Genomic DNA, 21121 nt, shown 5'->3' on the forward strand with positions numbered 1-21121 from the left:
CACCTTCCGCAAAGACCGTTTCCTCCGTGACCACCTGGTCAGGTCCACGACCCCTACAACCCACCCTCCCATCCTGGCACCTTCCTCTGCCACCGCAGGAACTGCAAAACCTGTGCCCACATCACCTCCCTCACCTCCATCCAAGGCCCTAAAGGAGCCTTCCACATCCAAAGTTTTACCTGCACATCATTTATTGTATCCGTTGCTCCCGATGTGGTCTCCTCTACACTGGGGAGACTGGAGACCTCCAAGCAGAGCGCTTTAGGGAACATCTCCGGGACACCTGCACCAATCAAACACACCGCCCTGTGGCCCAACATTTCAACTCCCCCTCCCACTCTGCCGAGGACATGGAGGTCCTGGGCCTCCTTCACCGCCGCTCCCTCACCACCAGACGCCTGGAGGAAGAATGCCTCATCTTCCGCCTCGGAACACTTCAACCCCAGGGCATCATGTGGACTTCAACAGTTTCCTCATTTCCCCTTCCCCACCTCACCCTAGTTCCAAACTTCCAGCTCAGCACTGTCCCCATGACTTGTCCTACCTGCCTATCTTCTTTTCCACCTATCCACTCCACCGTCTCCTCCCTGACCTATCACCTTCATCCCCTCCCCCACTCACCTATTGTACTCTATGCTACTCTCTCCCCACCCCCACCCTCCTCTAGCTTATCTCTCCACACTTCAGGCTCTCTGCCTTTATTCCTGATGAAGAGCTTTTGCCCGAAACGTCAATTTTACTGCTCCTCGGATGCTGCCTGAACTGCTGTGCTCTTCCAGCACCACTAATCCAGAATTTGGTTTCCAGCATCTGCAGCCATTGTTTTTACCTTTTTTTAAAAAACTTAGTTATTTATTGAATTGTAGTTTGCATAGGTTTTTTCTCTTTACACCACAAACAATTTAGAAGAAAAAAAGAGTAGTAGATTGTTTACTGTTATTGTTATTATATTGTAAGATTGTTATGCTTTTTTGTAATAGTTTTCTAATTTTGTAAAAAATTCAAAATCATTTTCTCAATAAAAATATTTACAAAAAATACATCACATATGGGTTTTTAAAAAAAAATTACAAATGAGTACAGAAAGGAACAGCAGAGACCCAAGTGATTTCTCGAAGAACATAATCTAGGCAAGAGATTTATAGAACACTTGAACTATCAGGTTGGAAATAAACAGCAATTCTTCAAGCAACATATATATCACATGTTTAGAACCACAGTACTCAAATTTAACTGAAATTAATTAAAAATGCTGCATCAATTTGAAGGTATTAACTCTCACACTAATGAATTTGCACGAGTGGTCAAAACCAACAGGAATGCTGAGTTGCTATGAGAACATATTGTACACATACCAGAACAAGAAGCTGAATTTTACTTTCAGCATTGGATGACTCAAAAGTACCTTTCTGGTTTTCATAAAAACATCTAAGTATTATGACAGGATACAGTTAATATTGCTGTCCTCTTCCAAGAGAATAAATGATGGAATTAAATAGATTATTTCTGTCAGCAGTCAAGTATATCTGAATTTTGGCAAGTTTCCTTGACACTTCTGTCAAGAGATTTTACCATTGTTTGATAATGCTGTGCCAAATTGATCTTTGAAACAAAATATTGTATGTTGGGAGTGTATTGCAGATCCACATTTAAAATTCAAAGTCAAACATACAATACACCGATAAGTTTCAACAAGTATTTCAATGACTAGAAACCATCATAGTACACAAGAGTTGCTATGCTTATCAATATTTTTGATTAGAATACTTGAGTGTACATGCTGAATGCTAACCAAGAAAAAGACGAAAAACTTACAAGAAGTTCAAATATATTGAGCAAAGAATTCGTAAAAATTGAATTAAATTTCAGTTTCTTTTCACTAACTTAAAAGTTTCAAAGCTGCAACTAAAGACAATGACCAGTTACTAGTTGGAATCTAACCTGATGGTAATTTCACTGACAGGGTCTTCACAAATTAAGCTTTGCCTTGGCACAATACTACTCCAGGTTTACACTAACACTAAATTTGTTAAGTAGAAACTTGTCAGGTATAAATTCAGTGTCAAATTTGAGTAAAAGCGATAAAACACTTCTTTTCCCCCCCCTCCCCCCGCTCCGTCAACATTTCCATTCTGCTTCCTTTAGATATCAGGCCAGTCTCTTGCTACAGATTCAGGCTCCATTGCTGCATTAAATATAAACATGAACTGCTCTGTATGAAATAGATATCATAGTTTAGTGAGAGAGTTCCTTGAAATAACTATAAGGTGACCTTTTTGAAACATTCCGTCACCTTCCACGTTGGTTCAAAGTACGAGAAACAATTGTCCTTATTTTCTGTAACACTCTATTCCTGCATTACTTTACATCTCGCTTTCTAGATGAAGAGCAAAAGGAAGTACTTCTCCCAAAAAAAAGGCAACCTTTTTAATGTCTGAGAAAATGCTGCTGAACTGGATGAATATAAAGAATATTTGTTTTAATCTGTTGCTAATCTCTAAGTTATGCTATGTTCGAGGCATTTTAAAGTCATTTTTCAAAAGAATTCAATATCAGATACAATGCATGCTGCTAATATGAGCACAATCCAAGAAATCCTATTCTTGTTGAGAAAACCAGAGAAGTAGGTTTCCTTTTAATGTAAGAAGGATAGTTTTATGACATAAGTACTTGCAAAGAGTTTTAAAAGAAAATTCCATATTTTTCTATCATTTATGACTTAATTACTTTAAGTAAAGAATAAAAACAAGGAAATTAAACTTTTAATGTTGAAATTTACCACTGCAGCTTGAACAATTTTTTTTGCTAGTATTAAAAAAAGGTGGAAACGTGTACTGTTTTTCACATTTCAGTTCGAAAGAATACTTTGACCTTTTTGACTGCTTTGTTTAGGAAGAAATAAATTTCCCACCTGCTGGGATAATTCCAATCCTCAAGTCACATGGAACTAGTTCAGCAGTGGGATAATTTTCATCAATGCCCGAATTCTTCTGCGTTCGACTGATCAGTCCATGCATTACCTCACTGAACATTCCATCACCACCAACGGAAACAATCCTGGCAACAACAAAATGCATGAAAAGGTATCAATACTCGCATCAAAAATTGGTCAATACTGCAGGCAAATTAATTTGAAATGTCACATCTTATCATCTCCACCAAATAGTCCTGTTTTTGTTATGTTTTCCCAAGCCTCTCACAATCTTAAGTTTCACCACAAGTAACTAAAAGAATGATCAAGATTTTCTGAAATTGTGTGCTTTGGCTGATAAGGTGGTGCATATAATTTTAAGTATTTAAGAACATAAAAATTGGAATGAGTGTGTGTATTTAAAATAAAAATCAGGAAAATGCACAATATCACTTTGTGAATGCTTGGAAAGCAGAGATTTTGTATATTTGAAAACTTCGAGGAATGCATTATATCCTAGTTTCCAACACCATTTGTTAAAGGAACTTGCTGTTTATAATAATTTAGTAAATAATATTGATCACAATGAAGGAGATAATACACTTGTAATACTTAATTCCATTTTTAAAAAAAATCATATCACTACTCCTAAAGTAGGACATAATTGTGGTTGAACAGTTTTACATTAGTGAGTTTAAATATAAATATTAATGCTTCAAATGATCAAACTGGACTCACAATTTACTCAAGATAAATCGTGCTATTCGTAGAAATATTCAGATAAGGCACAAAAGTAAACTCAGTCAGGAAATACAGGTTAAATTATTTACAAGCAGTTGTTTGTACGCTTGATACAGCAGTTATGTTTGAAGACGAACATTTTACCTGCATATGACTATCACCTATCAGATAGGAACAATTGAATTAATTGGCACTATGCTTGTGGTATGTAAATCAGAAATATGAATTATTAGTGAAGACAAGGAATGAGTTTAAAGAAACAGACATTTTAATAAAAATCCAGTTTTGTATAAACTGGTGATTTGACTGCAGCAGGTGGTGACTTTCAAGATCATAACACAGATGTACAATGTAAGCTTACAGTATTTTTCAAAACACATCACTGTTCAATTGTGCTAAAAATTACATATGCATGTTTTTTTGTATTCATTCATGGGACGAGGGCACCACTGGCCAGGCCAACATTTATTGCTCATACTTAAATTTGCCCAGATGGCAGTTGTGGGCAGCACGGTGGCACAGCGCCAGAGACCCAGGTTCAATTCCCGCCTCAGGCGACTGTGTGGAGTTTGCACATTCTCCCCGTGTCTGCGTGGGTTTCCTCCGGGTGCTCCGATTTCCTCCCACAGTCCAAAAATGTGCAGGGCAGGTGAATTGGCCATGCTAAATTGTCCGTAGTGTTAGATAAGGGGTAGATGTAGGGGTGTGGGTGGGTTGCGCTTCGGCGGGGCGGTGTAGACTTGTTGGGCCGAAGGGCCTGTTTCCACACTAAGTAATCTAATCTAATCTAAAAATCAACCACATTGTTGTGGGTCTAGAGTCACATCTAGGCCACACCAGGTAAAGATGGGAGTTTCCTTCCCTGAAGGACATTAGTGAACCAGATAGGTTTTTTCTCACAAAATTGACAATCATTTCATGGTCATCATTAGACTTTTCAATATCATTAGACATCTGCTGTGGTGGGACTTGAATCTGGGAGCCCAGAACATTACCTGGGTCTCTGGGTTAACAGTCCTGCAATAATGGATTAGTGGTGCTGGAAGAGCACAGCAGTTCAGGCAGCATCCAACGAGCAGCGAAATCGACATTTCAGGCAAAAGCCCTTCATCAGGAATAAAGGCAGTGAGCCTGAAGCATGGAGAGATAAGCTAGAGGAGGGTGGGGGTGGGGAGAGAGAGTAGCATAGAGTACAATGGGTGAGTGGGGGAGGAGATGAAGGTGATAGGTCAAGGAGGAGAGGGTGGAGTGGAGAGGTGGAAAAGGAGATAGGCAGGTCGGACAAGTCAAGGAGACAGTGCTGATCTGGAAGTTTGAAACTAGGATGAGGTGGGGGGAGGGGAAATGAGGAAGCTGTTGAAGTCCACATTGATGCCCTGGGGTTGAAGTGTTCCGAGACAGAAGAAGATGAGGCGTTCTTCCTCCAGGCGTCTGGTGGTGAGGGAGCGGCGGTGAAGGAGGCCCAGGACCTCCATGTCCTCGGCAGAGTGGGAGGGGGAGTTGAAATGTTGGGCCACAGGGCGGCGTGGCCCAACATTTCTAACTTTGCTAACCGGTCTCCTATGGGGAACCTTGTCGAACCTTACTGAAGTCCACATAGATCACGTCCACCGCTATACCCTCACCAATCCTCTTTGTTACTTCCTCAAAAAAAAACTCAATCGAGTTTGAGAGACATGATTTCCCAGACACAAAGCCATGTTGACTATCCCTAATCAATCCTTGCCTTTCCAAATACACGTACATCCTGTCCCTCAGGATTCCCTCCAACAACCTGCCCACCACCGACGTCAGGCTCATCGGTCTATAGTTCCCTGGCTTGTCCTGACCACCTTTCTTAAATTGTGGCACCACGTTAGCCAACCTCCAGGTCTTCCAACACCTCACCTGTGACTATCGATGATATAAATATCTCAGCAAGGGGCCCAGCAGTCACTTCCCTAGCTTCCCACAGAGTTCTAGGGTACACCTGATCAGGTCCTGGGGATTTACCTACATTTACGTATTTCAAGACATCCGGCACTGCCTTCTCTGTAATATGGACATTTTTCAAGACGTCACTATCGATTTCTCCACAAAATCAAATAAGTAAAATCAACTTCTTTGCATTTCCTTCAAACCTATTACATTTCTAATTATTCTCAGTTCGTAATAAAAGGTAATTAGAACCTAAAATTTAAATGTTTTTCTCCAAAGATTCTGCCTGATTTCTTCAGCGTCCAGCATTTTCTGTGGTTAGTCCAGATTTTCAAATTCTGCAGAATTTTGCCAGTGTCAAAACCATTCTGTCCTTCTCTCTCATTTTCTCTTCAAAGGCAATTTGCCTTACTTCATGATCCACATTTAAATGCTTAAAAAAATCCCCTCTCAGCTACATTAAAAAGAGCATGCCAAAGTGTTGCTCTTCTTCTCATTCAAGAACATTCGGTGGCTGTTCTCAGATGGCCAGTCAATTTATCAAGCTAGCAATATTTTGCCAATACTGAAAGTCAAGTTCATTTAACTTGCCTAAAGTCAACTCCATCATCATAAAAATAAATTTTCTTGATGGTTCACTGGCACAGAAAAAAATCCATTTGCTCCAAACAGTCCATGAAAATACTGATACTCCAACCAAGCCTCCTCACAGCTTCTCTCATCTACATTTATTTCCTTCTGCCTCTCAGACTTCACCAGCTACTCCTTAAATGCATCTATGTCAATCATCCCATGAGGAAATGAGTTCCACATTCATCCCACACCTTGCATAAAGAAATTCCTTCCCCATTTCCTATTGAATTGTTTGATGATAACCTTATACTAATGGCCTCTAGTTGTGCCCTTACCCACAAGTCAAAACATTCTTTGTTTTCACTGTCAAAACTTTTCATAATCTTCAGGACTTCTATCATGTTGTTTGACAGCCTTCTTTTCTGCCCCCTCAAGGGAAAAGAAAATTAGCCTGCTTATTCTTTCCCAAATAAATGGCCACAATCATCTGGTTTTCTTTTCAGTACTGCCTTCAGTGTCTCTACATCCATTTTACAAAATTCCAACCAGAACTTCATGCAGGACTTCAAATATAGTCTAATCACAGTTAGAGTCATAGAATCATAGAGATGTACAGCATGGAAACAGACCCTACGGTCCAACCCATCCATGCCGACCAGATATCCCAACCCAATCTACTCCCACCTGCCAGCACCCAGCCCATATCCCTCCAAACCCTTCCTATTCATATACCCATCCAAATGCTTCTTAAATGTTGCAATTGTACCAGCCTCCACCACATCCTCTGGCAGCTCATTCCATACACGTACCACCCTCTGCGTGAAAAAATTGCCCCACCTAAGGTCTCTTTTATATCTTACCCCTCTCACCCTAAACCTATGCCCTCTAGTTCTGGATTCCCCAACCCCAGGGAAAAGACTTTGCCTATTTATCCTATCCATGCCCTCAATTTTGTAAACCTCTACAAGGTCACCCCTCAGCCTCCGACGCTCCAGAGAAAACAGCCCCAGCCTGTTCAGCCTCTCCCAGTAGCTCAGATCCTCCAACCCTGGCAACATCCTTGTAAATCTTTTCTGAACCCTTTCAAGTTTCACAACATCTTTCCGATAGGAAGGAGACCAGAATTGCATGCAGTATTCCAGCAGTGGCCTAACCAATGTCCTGTACTCAATACTCTGACCAATAAAAGAAAGCATACCAAACACCTTCTTCACTATCCTATCTACCTGCGACTCCACTTTCAAGGAGCTATGAACCTGCACTCCAAGGTCTCTTTGTTCAGCAACACTCCCTAGGGCCTTACCATTAAGTCCTGCTAAGATTTGCTTTCCCAAAATGCAGCACTTCGCATTTATCTGAATTAAACTCCATCTGCCACTTCTCAGCCCATTGGCCCATCTGGTCCAGATCCTGTTGTAATCGGAGATAACCCTCTTTGCTGTCCACTACACCTCCAATTTTGGTGTCATCTGCAAACTTACTAACTGTACCTCTTATGCTCGCATCCAAATCATTTATGTAAATGACAAAAAGTTGAGGGCCCAGCACCGATCCTTGTGACACTCCACTGGTCACAGGCCTCCAGTATGAAAAACAACCCTCCACCACCCTCTGTCTTCTACCTTTGAGCCAGTTCTGTATCCAAATGGCTAGAACTCCCTGTATTCCATGAGATCTAACCTTGCTAATCAGTCTCCCATGGGGAACCTTGTCGAACGCCTTACTAAAGTCCATATAGATCACATCTATTGCTCTGCCCTCAATCTTCTTTGTTACTTCATCAAAAAACTCAATCAAGTTTGTGGGAAATGATTTCCCACGCATAAAGCCATGTTGACTATCCTGAATCAGTCCTTGCCTTTCCAAATACATGTACATCCTGTCCCTCAGGATTCCCTTCAACAACTTGCCCACCACCGATGTCAGGCTCACTGGTCTATATTTCCCTGGCTTGTCCTTACCACCCTTCTTAAACAGTGGCACCACGTTTGCCAACCTCCAGTCTTCCAGCACCTCATCTGTGAATATCAATGATACAAATATCTCAGCAAGAGGCCCAGCAATCACTTCTCTAGCTGTCCAGAGTTCTCGGGTACACCTGATCAGGTCCTGGGGATTTATCCACCTTTAACCTTTTCAAGACACCCAGCACTTCCTCCTCTGTAATCTGGACATTTTGCAAGATGTCACCATCTATTTCCCTACAGTCTGTATCTGCCATATCCTTTTCCACAGTAAATACTGATGCAAAATATTCATTTAGTATCTCCCCCATTTTCTGTGGCTCCACACAAAGGCTGCCTGAGGGCTCCCTAATTACCCTTTTTTCCTTAATATATTTGTAAAACCCCTTTGGATTCTCCTTAATTCTATTTGCCAAAGCTCTCTCATGCCCCCGTTTTGCCCTCCTGATTTCCCTCTTAAGTATACTCCTACTTTCTTTATACTCTTCTAAGGATTCACTCGATCTATCCTGTCTATACCTGACATATGCTTCCTTCTTTTTCTTAATCAAACCCTCAATTTCTTTAGTCATCCAGCATTCCCTATACCTACCAGCCTTCCCTTTCACCCTGACAGGAGTATACTTTCTCTGGATTCTTGTTATCTCATTTCTGAAGGCTTCCCATTTTCCAGCCATCCCTTTACCTGCGAACATCTGCCTCCAATCAGCTTTTGGAAGTTCTTGCCTAATACTGTCAAAATTGGCCTTTCTCCAATTTAGAACTTCAACTTTTAGATCTGGTCTATCCTTTTCCATCACTATTTTAAAACAAATAGAATTATGGTCGCTGGCCCCAAAGTGGTCCCCCACTGACATCTCAGTCATCTGCCCTGCCTTATTTCCCAAGAGTAGGTCAGGTTTTGCACCTTGTCTAGTAGGTACATCCACATACTGAATCATAAAATTGTCTTGTACACACTTAACAAATTCCTCTCCATCTAAACCTTTAACACTATGGCAGTCCCAGTTGATGTTTGGAAAGTTAAAATCCCCTACCATAACCACCCTATTATTCTTACAGATAGCGGAGATATCCTTACAAGTTTGTTTCTCAATTTCCCTCTGACTATTGGGGGGGGGGGGGGGTCTATAATACAATCCCAATAAGGTAATCAAAGATTTAACATAATTTCCCTACTTTGCAATTGCATCCCTCTCGAAATAAAGCCAGCTGCTTGGTTTGTCCTTCTTTAAATGTATTTGTTAAGTAGTAGAACAACTTTTGGTGTATTTGTACTTAAGATTCCATTGTTCATCTCCCCCACCTAGACTCAAAATTCAAGAAACATAATCTCCATATTCTTCCTAGCAAAATGTCCTATTTAACACTGATTGGTCTTGAACATGTTCTGTCAATACTTTTCAAAGTTTCAGTATCTTCCTGCAACTTTCAGGGTTGACTCTCACTTCACCCCCAAACTTGGGTGCTAACTGCAGATTTAGAAATTGTGTCTTTGATTTTAGAATCTAAATTATTAGAGTAAACGATGAAGAGAAAACATTAGTTCCCACCTTCTCTATTTACCTTGCCTGACTCTCTGCTTACTTTTTGTCTTGCAGCCAATAATAATCAATTCTGTCACATGCCCTCTGACTCTATATCATCTGTGAGGTATCTTACTGAAGGTCTTTTCAAAATCCAGGTAAGTTATGGCTATTGCATACCAGTGTCTATATTCTTCACTATCTTCTCAAAGAATTCAGAAAGGTTTGTGAAGCAAGATGTTCACTTTTGAAATTCACATTAATAAAAAATAAATTAATGACCAGTTAGAGAGATTGTCTCTATATCCCAATAAATGCTCATACAAGTGAACCATAAACTCAACAATATTACTGAAGGAATAACTTACAAGTGCAGGTAGAAGATTAGGAGGAAGAGTAACTTGAAAAATCAACAATTGTTTGATTTCTGAACCTTAAAACCAAAATATGATTTCTGGTGATTTCCACTCCTCTAAGCATACCTTGTGAAGTTACAAATAATATTGTGCTTCCCTTCAGTCAGAATTCCATTACATAAAAGAAAATAAACAGATTTGACTGAAAACACTAACTTTAGATATAATATTAACTGACCATATATTGCTGTAATTTTTATTACCAATTTAAAATGATTAAGTATAAAACTGTTTAGTACTTTGTGATTATTATCCACACAGGAAGTGCACAGATTCAAGTCTCACTACTTCAGAGGTTGTCATAAAAGTTATGATCTGATGTATGCACAATTTACCCAGCTCTTGGAATCAAGTTAAGAGAATGGCCAGGTAAGTAGGTGATAAGATGCTAGATAGATAGAGTGCTAAATACGATGGGTGCCAGGAAACATCAGGTCCATTGTGTAGGGGAGGTGGGGGAGAAACAGAGAATTTTTAGATAGCTTTGTACCAGAGAACTAATGTAGCAGAATCATCTAGCAGAATCTTCAATTTTTCACAACTCCCTCAGATTGCTGGGGATTCTACAAGGTCCCCAGACAAAATAAAATGGGAGGCATGGTGGGAAGCACTTTTGTGACAGTGTCAGGGATCCAGGCTTAAGGCGCACAAGGCTGGAATGTCTGTTGAAGTTTGCATATTCTCCCCATGTCTGCATGGGTTTCCACTAGGTCCTCTGGTTCCTTCCCACATTCTGAAGATTTAAAGTTAATTCGATTAGCCATGCTTATTTGACCCATATTGTCCAGGGTTGTGCATGCTACATGGATTAGCTATGGTAAATGCAGGCTTGTGGAGACAGACCCACCCTATGTGGGATGTTCTTCAGACAATCGGTGCAGACTTGATGGGGCAAATGGTGTCTGTAATGTAAGGATTCTATGAAAACAATGACCAAGTTCCTGTACTTAGCAACAACTACTATTTATTTCATAAGAAAATTCTAGTCACCAGAAATAAGGCTCTGAATCATCAACAAATGATGCTACTAGTTAAAATTCTAATTACCTTTTAAAACCCCTGGACACACAGACAAACAAAAACACCTCAGTTTCATGGGTTGTGGGGAAAAATACTTGGAAGCACTGTCGAAGAGCACCCATGCAAAAGATTTGCTGATATGATCCTTTGGTGTGGCAAGTCTTTCTATTCTTCAGTCTCTTCTCTCGAGGTTCCTTCACTTCTTCACAGGAGACACCATGTAATTGGCACATGGATTGCAAAGTTTCATTTAGTTGCTATTTAAGACAAAAGCTACAGCAACCAATGGTCAAAAGTAATTGACTTCCTGCATGCTTTGGATACTTTTTTTTTTGCAGAGTGACACACTACTTCCCATCCCAGAGGTCTGAAGTCTTCTCACTAACTTTCACACCCATAAGACGTTCAGCTACACAGTAACCAGATCTGTTGTCAGGCTGATAAATCTTTGGCATCCATGACTAGTCACAATTGTACAAACCAATCAGCTTTTTGCTGTCAGCCAAATCTCCACATACGCTCACCCTGGTGCCATGCCATCTACAAATATTTCCCCCTACTGCTTGAACAAAACAGCAATGTTAATATCACACACAAGTGTTTCAGTAACTGGTTATTAAAAATGCAGCAATTCCTTCCAAAATTCTTGGTTTTAAAGTCCATTTCAGTGCATGGTCCAAATACACAAAATAAAATTATACAGTCTTTACAACTTGAACCACAATGCAAGTGCCAACAAATGCATATATCGAAGCTTAGGAACATTATCAATGCTTACTGTGAAATAGCTTCAAACTTTCTCAAAAATTTAAGATAAAGAACTGAATTGAGCTTCTAGGCGTTATTACTGCTTAAAAGTCAGTCAGAGATTACATTTATTAGATCTGTAACAACATGCAGTTTTTGTTTTCACACTTTTCTGATGGGTTCATTTGGAGACGTAGCCCAGCAGAAGCAAGATGGACAGAGGATTAGAGCGCATGACATACGTTTGGCTGCCAACAGTTAGTAGCAGCAGGTGGTTGAAGAGGGGGCCGTGGCAGTTAGTGGCATGGCAAGAGGACATGCATGGGAGTTAATTGGATGTGCATTGCACAAGAGGGGCTGCCGAGAAAAAAAAAACAAGGATTTAAAATTCTTCTGAAATAATGACACGAATATTATGGCAAATGTTTTGTGGATCTCTTAGCATTTGTTTTGGTTGATAAATCTTTAAATAGTTGATCAATCGGAAATTGGATTATCCACGAGAAACACTTACCCATCATACTTCTCCAAATCAGCTTCTATCAAATGATCTCGAGCATGATTAGCTCGTTCAGTTACTGGAGAAATAAAAAGAAAAACAGACCTCAAACAATGCTCTCAAAAAAAATTCTTATGGCTACAATCAAGTTAGCAGGATTTTTCTTCCTGCAATTACTTTGATGTGTTATTCCACCAATTTCTTGAATAATGGAACAACAATATCGGTCCTATCATGTATCTTTAACATTCTATGATCAGAATAAGTTGATACACTGATGAGAAGCAGCTCAAACCTATTGGGCCTAGGATAGCTGCTTGACAAAATCTTTGTAGCACAGCCATACAAAAGAGATGACTGACCTCTAACAATGACAACTTTCCTTTTTTGTTGAGTGTGGGTTCAGTTTTTCTTTTAAACTGAAGTGACCTCAGTTTTACTGAGTCCAATCTTCCAATCCTTTTTGTTACTGAGCAGCTTGATGACATGTATTATTTCTACAGCATGCCAGTTCAATGTTAAGGTGGCCAGAGTTGGATGTACTATCAGTTAATTCAAACAAAGATGAAAGTGTTTGAACTTCTAAACTGAAGAGTCCAAGAGAAAGAAAAAAAATAAAACTTTGATATAAAACTCAATTCATGTTACTTACTTCCCTGATCCAATTTGATATTTTTCCACAAAGTAATTATTTTGCAAATTTTCTTAGCACACTTGAGAGAAGGTTTACAAGAAGTCTATCATACTCTATAACGGTGATTGACTTTGAAGCACTCAATTCACTTATCCTTATAAGCATGCGAATCTGCATTTTATTTGAAGTATGAAATAGGTATCTTCATATTTATTCTGTGCACATAAAAATGCAGGCCATTATGTTCTTATTTACACATATCACGTAGAACATGAAGCACTCACAATTTTTATAGACTGTTGCTTTAGGCAAACCTAATCTATTTTAGAACAACGTAATTACAATGACATCTGGGCAAATAAGTTATTAAAGCAAACCCTGCAATAATCCACTCAGCAAGTGTCTGGATGTCTCTGTTGAAAGACCAAATTATAACTTTTAAAAGCACATATGCTGAACTGTAGAAAGATGTATATTAATTTTAAATGTTAGTACTGTCCAATCATTACCTGCAATCTTATATTTCACTATGTTTGTACAAGATATACAGGCATCAAATTTCCTAGGAATGAAATTTGGATTTGTGGTGCTGCTGTATATGGTGTAAAAAAATTAAAGGCACTCTAAATTGAATTCTGCAGCACCAATAACACACTTGGGACAACACCTCATATGGGTAAATATGGAATGTGTAGATGACCTTGTGTGGAAAACGTCCATCAACAAATACTATCCTCAGGCCAAATATCCCTCTTGGCTGATGCGAGGGTCCATTCATAAGCTTGGAACAGGCAAGCCTATTCAATCAATAGGCTTGTTAATCACCAAGCAATGTATTTCATCTGCAAGGAGTCCAGCAGCAGCATTATTTAAAACATCAGGCACCAAACATTCTCACAGTGAAGGTAAATGAATTGATGACTTGCCCAGACAAAGACTATGATATACATGGTGGCTGCAGTTGTATGACAGGTTGATGGAACAAAAGCTGCAAAGCTGTGCATCATACCCTCTAGATAATTGGATTCAGACTTCATGCTTGCTCCAAAGTGGGAGGAGGTATCTGACATGCCAGCCAAATCACTCAGCATTTGAGATGTTCCCCTGTGTGCTACCCAATCAATGTTCTAATCTAAGGCTCCTGAAAAGTTCACCATCTGAAGACAGTTTGCACACAAACTATCCTCTTCCTCTGGCTTGGATGCAGCCTGAAACTTTACCACAGATTCCAGTTCTGTCAACGGAAATGTTGTCAAGATGACTTGGGTGCTGGCGTGTGTGTAGAGTACCATCCACTCTGTAGAGATGACTTTGCTGTGCACCATTCCGTTCTGGGCAAAATGTCAGAACATGGATAAAACATGGCACATGAATTGTAATTCCTTGGCATTAAACATTTCCAAGATCAGACTTCTTGTGATACTGGTATTAGGTGCAAGCAGAGAAACTCCAAGGATTGACCTTTATGGCCACCTGTGCGGATGACCCTCGAGGGACTTCTGGTCCCCTGTAGAAATATAGCTCTCTCCCAATATCGATCTACACCATCAGAGCCTCCAGTGCTTCTTCCATGAACTTATGGGTCATTGCTCTGCCCAACTGTTGCATCTTCCTGATTTAGAATTGTAGTATCAACATTAAGCAGCAGTTTGCTCCAGTATAGCTTTAATCTACGACAAGAGCTGCCTTTAAGAGGATAGATGCTCACGGTAAATGCTGCTCAGGCCCCAGTTGAGTTCTCTATTCAGCAACATGAGCCCACATCAACTTTGTGTGTGACTACATGAACAGCAATGGTCCTCCACTGGTCATAAACTGTGTTCTGGAAAACCATGTGGGCTAACCTTTAAGCCCTCAGTACTTCCAAATAAAGCTCTTAATATGTACTACAAGGGCAAATCATCTTGCTTTAATGAATCAAAATTCAAAATGACTACTATGAAAGAACTTCAAGATTGCTTGTTGTCAATTATTTTTAAAACCCCTTTACTTTACAAGATTAACAAATGCTGAACATCCAACTAATTGTCTAGCAGCAGTTTTGCCCATCTTACTTTCAGTTATAATAAAACAGGTACATTCAATAATTCACTTTGTTTGTATTGGCCATGTTGTCCACAGCACAAAACAACTGGGCTCCTCTGAAACCTGAACCATGACTACATTTCTAACACATACATTCCAGGCTTTGCCTTGCATGAGAAGTAGCACACAACACGTGAGCATTTGTAGCCTGCACAGCCTATCTTCCCAAGTCACACCAATGCACTAATGTAGCCCAGAGAACTATGTAGTCTGTCGAGAGTGACTTCAATTTGTGCATTACTAGTGAATTTCTGACACTTCTTTATCCTGTCTTTCTGGGGAAAAACACCAGTCTCAGAGTCAGAATCGGGTTCGAAGACGGAGTTTATTGCGCAAGGAAATACCGGAGCTCCAGGGAGAGAAAGACACCAACAGCACTGTGGTCAGCTACGAGTCTTCTCTCGACCCGGAGCATGTCAAGAAACTTTGATACGCCTTGTGATACAATAGGTCAGGGATGAGATTATTGTCTTTGTAAAATGGTTTGTTTATGGCAATCTTTGCAGAATTGTTGATAGTTTTGATACATTCTTCGTCAGTTCGTGCGGTTTTTGTTAATTTCTGCGTGGTCATTGGCAGTTTCAGTGTAGACATTATCAGTTTCAATATCTGCACGGAAATCCATTGCCGTAGTAATGGGTGCTAACTGCTCTTCCTGAGAAGGAGGATTACTGCAGCTCTGGCTATTAGCATTTCATATTGAGTCTGTATCAAACTGTGAGCATTTCATTAAGAGATGTTGGCTGGACCCATTTCGGCAGACAATGTCCGTTACTCATGTGCATTCTCTGCCCCACCTGCCTTAAACTAATCAACTGGATTGTGAGTCCATGGTGCTGGCATTCTAGTGGCCCCAGGCAGTGTCTGTATCTGCCCTGCTGTTTTTCTCCCAATTGTGATCTTATGTGTCAAGTTGGCCAACTGATGGCTCAGTGGCCATCTTGTGTGTCCATGTGCCTAGTGTCAAGCTGCCCCCATGCCATCTCCCTCTTCATGTGCTACAGTGGAACAAGTTCACTCTACAACCAGGTAAATCAACAATCTGCACAAATCTTGACGTAGCACTTCCTCTTTCCTCCAACAAATGGAGATTCTTACAGTTCAGATGGAGTTCAAAAGCTGTATTATATAAAAGGTTAAGATTAGAACAAATTTGTAGTGATGTGATCTTCAGTTGTACTTTCCATATAGATTTATAGTGCAACAATAAGATGTTCAACAAGTGTCAGAACTGTGAGTGAATGTGAAAGATCTCATTTTGTCACTTTTGTTATTGTAATATCTCAGCAATCTGTACCATAAATTGAAATCCAGAAGACTAAATTACACCATGAATGAAATTGTTCATCTATGAAAGCAAGTGGACCAATAAACTGAAAAAATGACAGGATATACAACCAGTTACAAAAACTTTATCTGAAATTTTAACTTTTAAATTATTCATCTTAACTTCCACCCAGGTCAAGGAACCTCAAAGCCAGGTGAATGAAATAGTGTTGATAAAACTTAAGAAATGGAACATGACAAATGAACAGATTAAATGAAAGCGCAGGGGGTAGTGTGGTAGAAATCCAGCAAAATCTAAAGAGTCCTTTCACTAAAAATCACTGAAAAAATCCCCAAGTGATTGGAAGTACCAAGTGAGAAAACATAAGAAGAATACACTCCATTAATTCTGATACTTAAAATAATTTTTTTTTCTGTTTTCATCTGTAAAAGAGATCAAGATTTAATAAATTGCAAATTTTGCTTTGCTGGTAATGGGATTCTCATTAATGCCTCAATAATTGGAATGAAAAATATACTTTCTGCTAATTGTTTTGATATACACAAAAATATGAATTAGGAGGAGTAGGCAATCTGGTTGTTTGGAAGTGCAAGTAGATTATTTTGTTTTGTGAGGTTTAGACACTCAGACAAAGGTCAACCAGTACCCATGTAAACCCACCATACAAAGTGGTTGATACCTCAAGAGGAAATGAAATAAGCGATGTCACTGAAGAGGTAAACACATTCTTAAAAATTCATGAGAACCAAATCATAAACATAAAATCTGTGCATTTCAACTAGCTTTCCAAATGAGGGGTCAGCAGACATTCATTTATTCTTACAAAACAGCTTAGCCAGAAAACAATTGCTAATGTAATTTCCCTGCCATTTATATTGTTGTGATCAATTATTAAAATACTCGTTCAGTAAAAAAAAACCAATAACTCACCGATCACATCTGCAGTAATGCAAGCCAATTGAAAGAGAGGGGCTACTTTATCATCATATATTTGCTTTCCCAATCGTTTCCCTCCGAAAGGATTAATGAATATGATTAAATGCTTTGGTCGCATAGCTGTGAAAGAAAATGCAATCAAATATTCAAGTATTACTGAATTTCTCTGGTAAAATTTACAAGCTTCAAACAAAATTTTGTAAAATCAAATAATTAATATAGAATATACATTATAGGAAATGTCAGCATGACTCCTTCAATACATCTTTTCTCAAATTTTTGAAAAACAGGAACAGCCACTCATACCAGCCCCTTCCTTGATTTTATATCCCCTTTATACTCCTTTCTCAGTACCATTGCAGATAACACAAGTCAAGTAATGGCAAATCTCAAAAACTGATTGTTAATCTTAGGTCAATACGTCTAAACTCTCTGTACTTATTACTTGCTTGCCACAGGTGGCAAACTTACCCAGGTGTAAATTCACACAACCATAAAATAGCACATTACTAAAGGTGGATGTTCTGATCCTTCTAATTGTACAGATCAATAGGAAGGAAGAGCAGATGCAAAACCCAAAGCACAAATAAATGTACTGTAGCTGGAATACAAGATATTGGAGAAGAACATTTTAGATTGGAAAAAGCCCTCTGCAAAACTGAGTTTTGTACTATGACAGAAGACCAAGATTTTATAGCATCTTTCAGTTCAAGTTGATGACAGACTTATTGCAGTTCAACATTGATAGAAGGTTGGATAAAAATGGCTTCCTTCAGAAACACGGATGAGACTTCCAAGAATTCTGATATGATAGTCAGTCAAATTGTGAGACAAGTTGGAGAGAAAACAGCATTCATGAAAACAACTGGCCATGGAAAGAGTAGATCTATTATTGTGCTGTTGTTCACGTGTGATGCAACAAAGCTGAACAACATTCGAGGGGAAAACCCTCCCAAAACAGCAATTCCCAAAAGAAGTAATCATTCACATTCATGACAAAGTATAGATGTATGAAAGTAGTTTGAAAATATGACTGCTGATCCTTTCAGTTTTCAAACAGGAGGATTATGTTAAAGAAATATTCGCAACCTGGGATATATTCGGATCACATTCCAACTCACATATTGCTCTTGAAATTAGTGATTTTCAGCAACCTTGCTCAATCATCAGTAAACAAGCTATGTAAGGGTAGCGTGATAAAAAGAATGGAATGGAATAATTGGATGATCCGATCAAAGAAAAATTCATGAAGACAGGCAGTCTACGGCAATCCTATGTGAGCAGTCTGTAGGGATGAAATTAGAAGAGATTTTCATTACATCATTCAAGAAACCTAATGCACTTTATGGCATAGAAGGTGATTACGATGGAACGAGAAGGCCGATGCTGATGAGCTGGATATTGATGATGCATAGAATGATGCCATTCAAGCAGATTGAGATGTGATTTGGTTCCAAAACAAAGGGAAGTATAATTTTTACAGTTTTAATTACATTTTCACACACATGTTCTGCTGCTAAGTAAAATTTCTTTATGTACTGTGAAAAAGCTGAATGAAATTGCACAAATTTATATGGGAATTTTGATTAGCTGAATTTAAGAACTTTTATCTATTTTGTGCACGAAAATTAATATCACCATACAGGGTATTGGTGGTTTATATATATCAATACAAAGATACTTTGTCTTCAGAATTTATGTAATGACTTTAACAGAGTAAAATGGCACAATTTATTATGAAAACCTGGACTGACTTAAGTGCAGCTCAGCCCAATGAAGGGATAAAGCATGAGATCGTAACTTCAAAGAGCGGTGGCGAGACAGGGAGGGAAGCCTTTATCAGTCTCCTGTGACACAAAACTCTACGCTGAGGAGGTGCCTTGAAATTAATCAGTGGTCACAAAAGTTGTTTCAGGATTGAGGTTGGGATCTTCCAACTGCCCCAATCTGAAAGTCAACCCCTAACCTTGTCTTAGAGCCTTCTGACCATTGACCCTCTCCACCTCCCTCATCTCATAACTCCCCCATGCCACAAGAAGAGTTTGAAAATTATATACCTTCGCTCCACTAAGTCCCAACGCATGCCTCAACAGACAATCGTTAGAACCCAAAAGTTGCCAGCCTCTAATTTGCCGGCAGCTTAAACTGATTCAGAACACCAGGGTTCTGCCTTTGATTGGCCAAAGAACTCACCAATGCTCTTCTGTTAGATTTTAACAAGCAGACTGGGACGTTAGTTACCACCCAACGCATTTGTCTCCGATTCAAAAAAGAATTGGAAAACCTTGTCCACAGTTTGCATGTTTTTTTTACAAGCTCACATTTAAAACTTTCTGATTAAAAGATATGCATGAATATCCGCAGTAAAACTGCAGTAAAGCAATCTGCTGATACAAGAAAAATATATAGGAAATGTATAGAGGAAATCAGCCATTTAGAGGATACAAACATTTGGAACCACAATAACTAAGAAAATGCTGATATTGCATTGCTGGTATCCTGAAGCTTTTCATAATTTCATCATAGTGGTTTTCTTTTTGGATTAGCTGCTTTTAAAGTCTGAAGATTAGAAAGAGTAGAAAGGTGACTTAAGAGTTATAACAAGCAAGCTTTTCCTTGAACATTCCAAAATATGCTTTAGTGTACAGAATACAAACATTACATCCATGTCATTAATGGAATCAGAAACAAATACTTCAGGGTACAAACCTGAATGCTTCAAGTCAGAATAGAAGTTTCAAACCACTGAAATTGGCAATCATCTGGCTCAGCTGCACTGAAGTTTAGGTGATGGGCCAAAATAAAAATTCACAAAGTATATTTAAAAATCACACAACACCAGGTTATAGTCTAACAGGTTTATTTGGAAGTACTTCCAAATAAATCTGTTGGAAGATAATCTGGTGTTGCATGATTTTTGACTTTGTCTACCTTAGTCCAACAGCGGCACCTCCACATAAAGCATATTAGTTGTCCTGCTCCTACAGTTAGAACAAAGAAAATTACAGCATAGGAACAGGCCCTTTGAGACTTCAAGCCTGCGCCAATCCAGAAATCTGTCACCTATTTTCTAAGGATCTATATCCCTCTGCTCCCTGCCCACTGAAGTCAGGCTCACTGGTCTATAATCACATGGATTATCCTTGCAACCCTTCTTCAACAAGGGGACAACATTAGCAATTCGACAGTCCTCCAGAACCTCACCAGTGCTCAAGGATGCTGCAAAGATATCTGTTAAGGCCCTAGCTATTTCCTCTCTTGCTTTCCTCAGTAACCTGGGATAGATCCCACCCAGACCTGGAGACTTGCCCACCTTAATGCCTTTTAGAATATCCAACACTTCCTCCCTCATTACTGCCAACTTAACCTAGAATAGTCAAACATCTATCCCTCATGTCAACATCTGTCACTTCCCTCTCCTCAGTGAATACTGACGCAAAGTACTCAGTAAGAATCTCACCTAGTTTCTGACTCCACACGTAATTTTCCTCTTTTGTCCTAGAGTAGGCCAGCCCTTTCTCTTGTTACCCTCTTACTCCTTATTATTGATAAATGGCTTTTGGATTTTCCTTAACCCTGTTTGCTAAAGATATCTGATGATCCCTTTATGCCCTCTTAATTCCTCATTTCAGACTGGTCCTGATATTCTTCCAAAGCTTCATCTACTTGCCGAGACCTTGTGTATACTTCATTTTTCCCCTTACCTAGTCTTACAATTTCACCTGTCATCTATGATTCCCTAATCTTGCCATTTCTATCCCTCATTTTCACAGGGTCATGTCTGTCCTGCATCCTTAAATCAACCTGTCTTTACAAGCCTCCCACATACCAAATGTGGATCCACCTTCAAACAGCTGCTCCCAA

The 21121-nt window shown here is 39.3% G+C and overlaps 1 protein-coding gene across 2 annotated transcripts in view; it reads right to left on the reverse strand.

Annotated features, from left to right (window-relative positions):
- cerk (ceramide kinase) overlaps nucleotides 1-21121 on the reverse strand; it is an 89417-nt gene that overhangs the window by 36143 nt on the left and 32153 nt on the right. For both annotated transcript variants that reach the window (XM_072562564.1, XM_072562563.1), the window contains exons 5-7: nucleotides 17252-17377; nucleotides 12330-12393; nucleotides 2912-3057 (exon numbers count right to left, since the gene is read on the reverse strand). In XM_072562564.1, coding sequence (XP_072418665.1) covers nucleotides 2912-3057; nucleotides 12330-12393; nucleotides 17252-17377 — 336 coding nt within the window. The remainder of the gene's footprint in view (nucleotides 1-2911; nucleotides 3058-12329; nucleotides 12394-17251; nucleotides 17378-21121) is intronic.

This window comes from Chiloscyllium punctatum, chromosome 44 (assembly GCF_047496795.1).
Source record: "Chiloscyllium punctatum isolate Juve2018m chromosome 44, sChiPun1.3, whole genome shotgun sequence".
Classification (NCBI taxonomy): domain Eukaryota; kingdom Metazoa; phylum Chordata; class Chondrichthyes; order Orectolobiformes; family Hemiscylliidae; genus Chiloscyllium; species Chiloscyllium punctatum.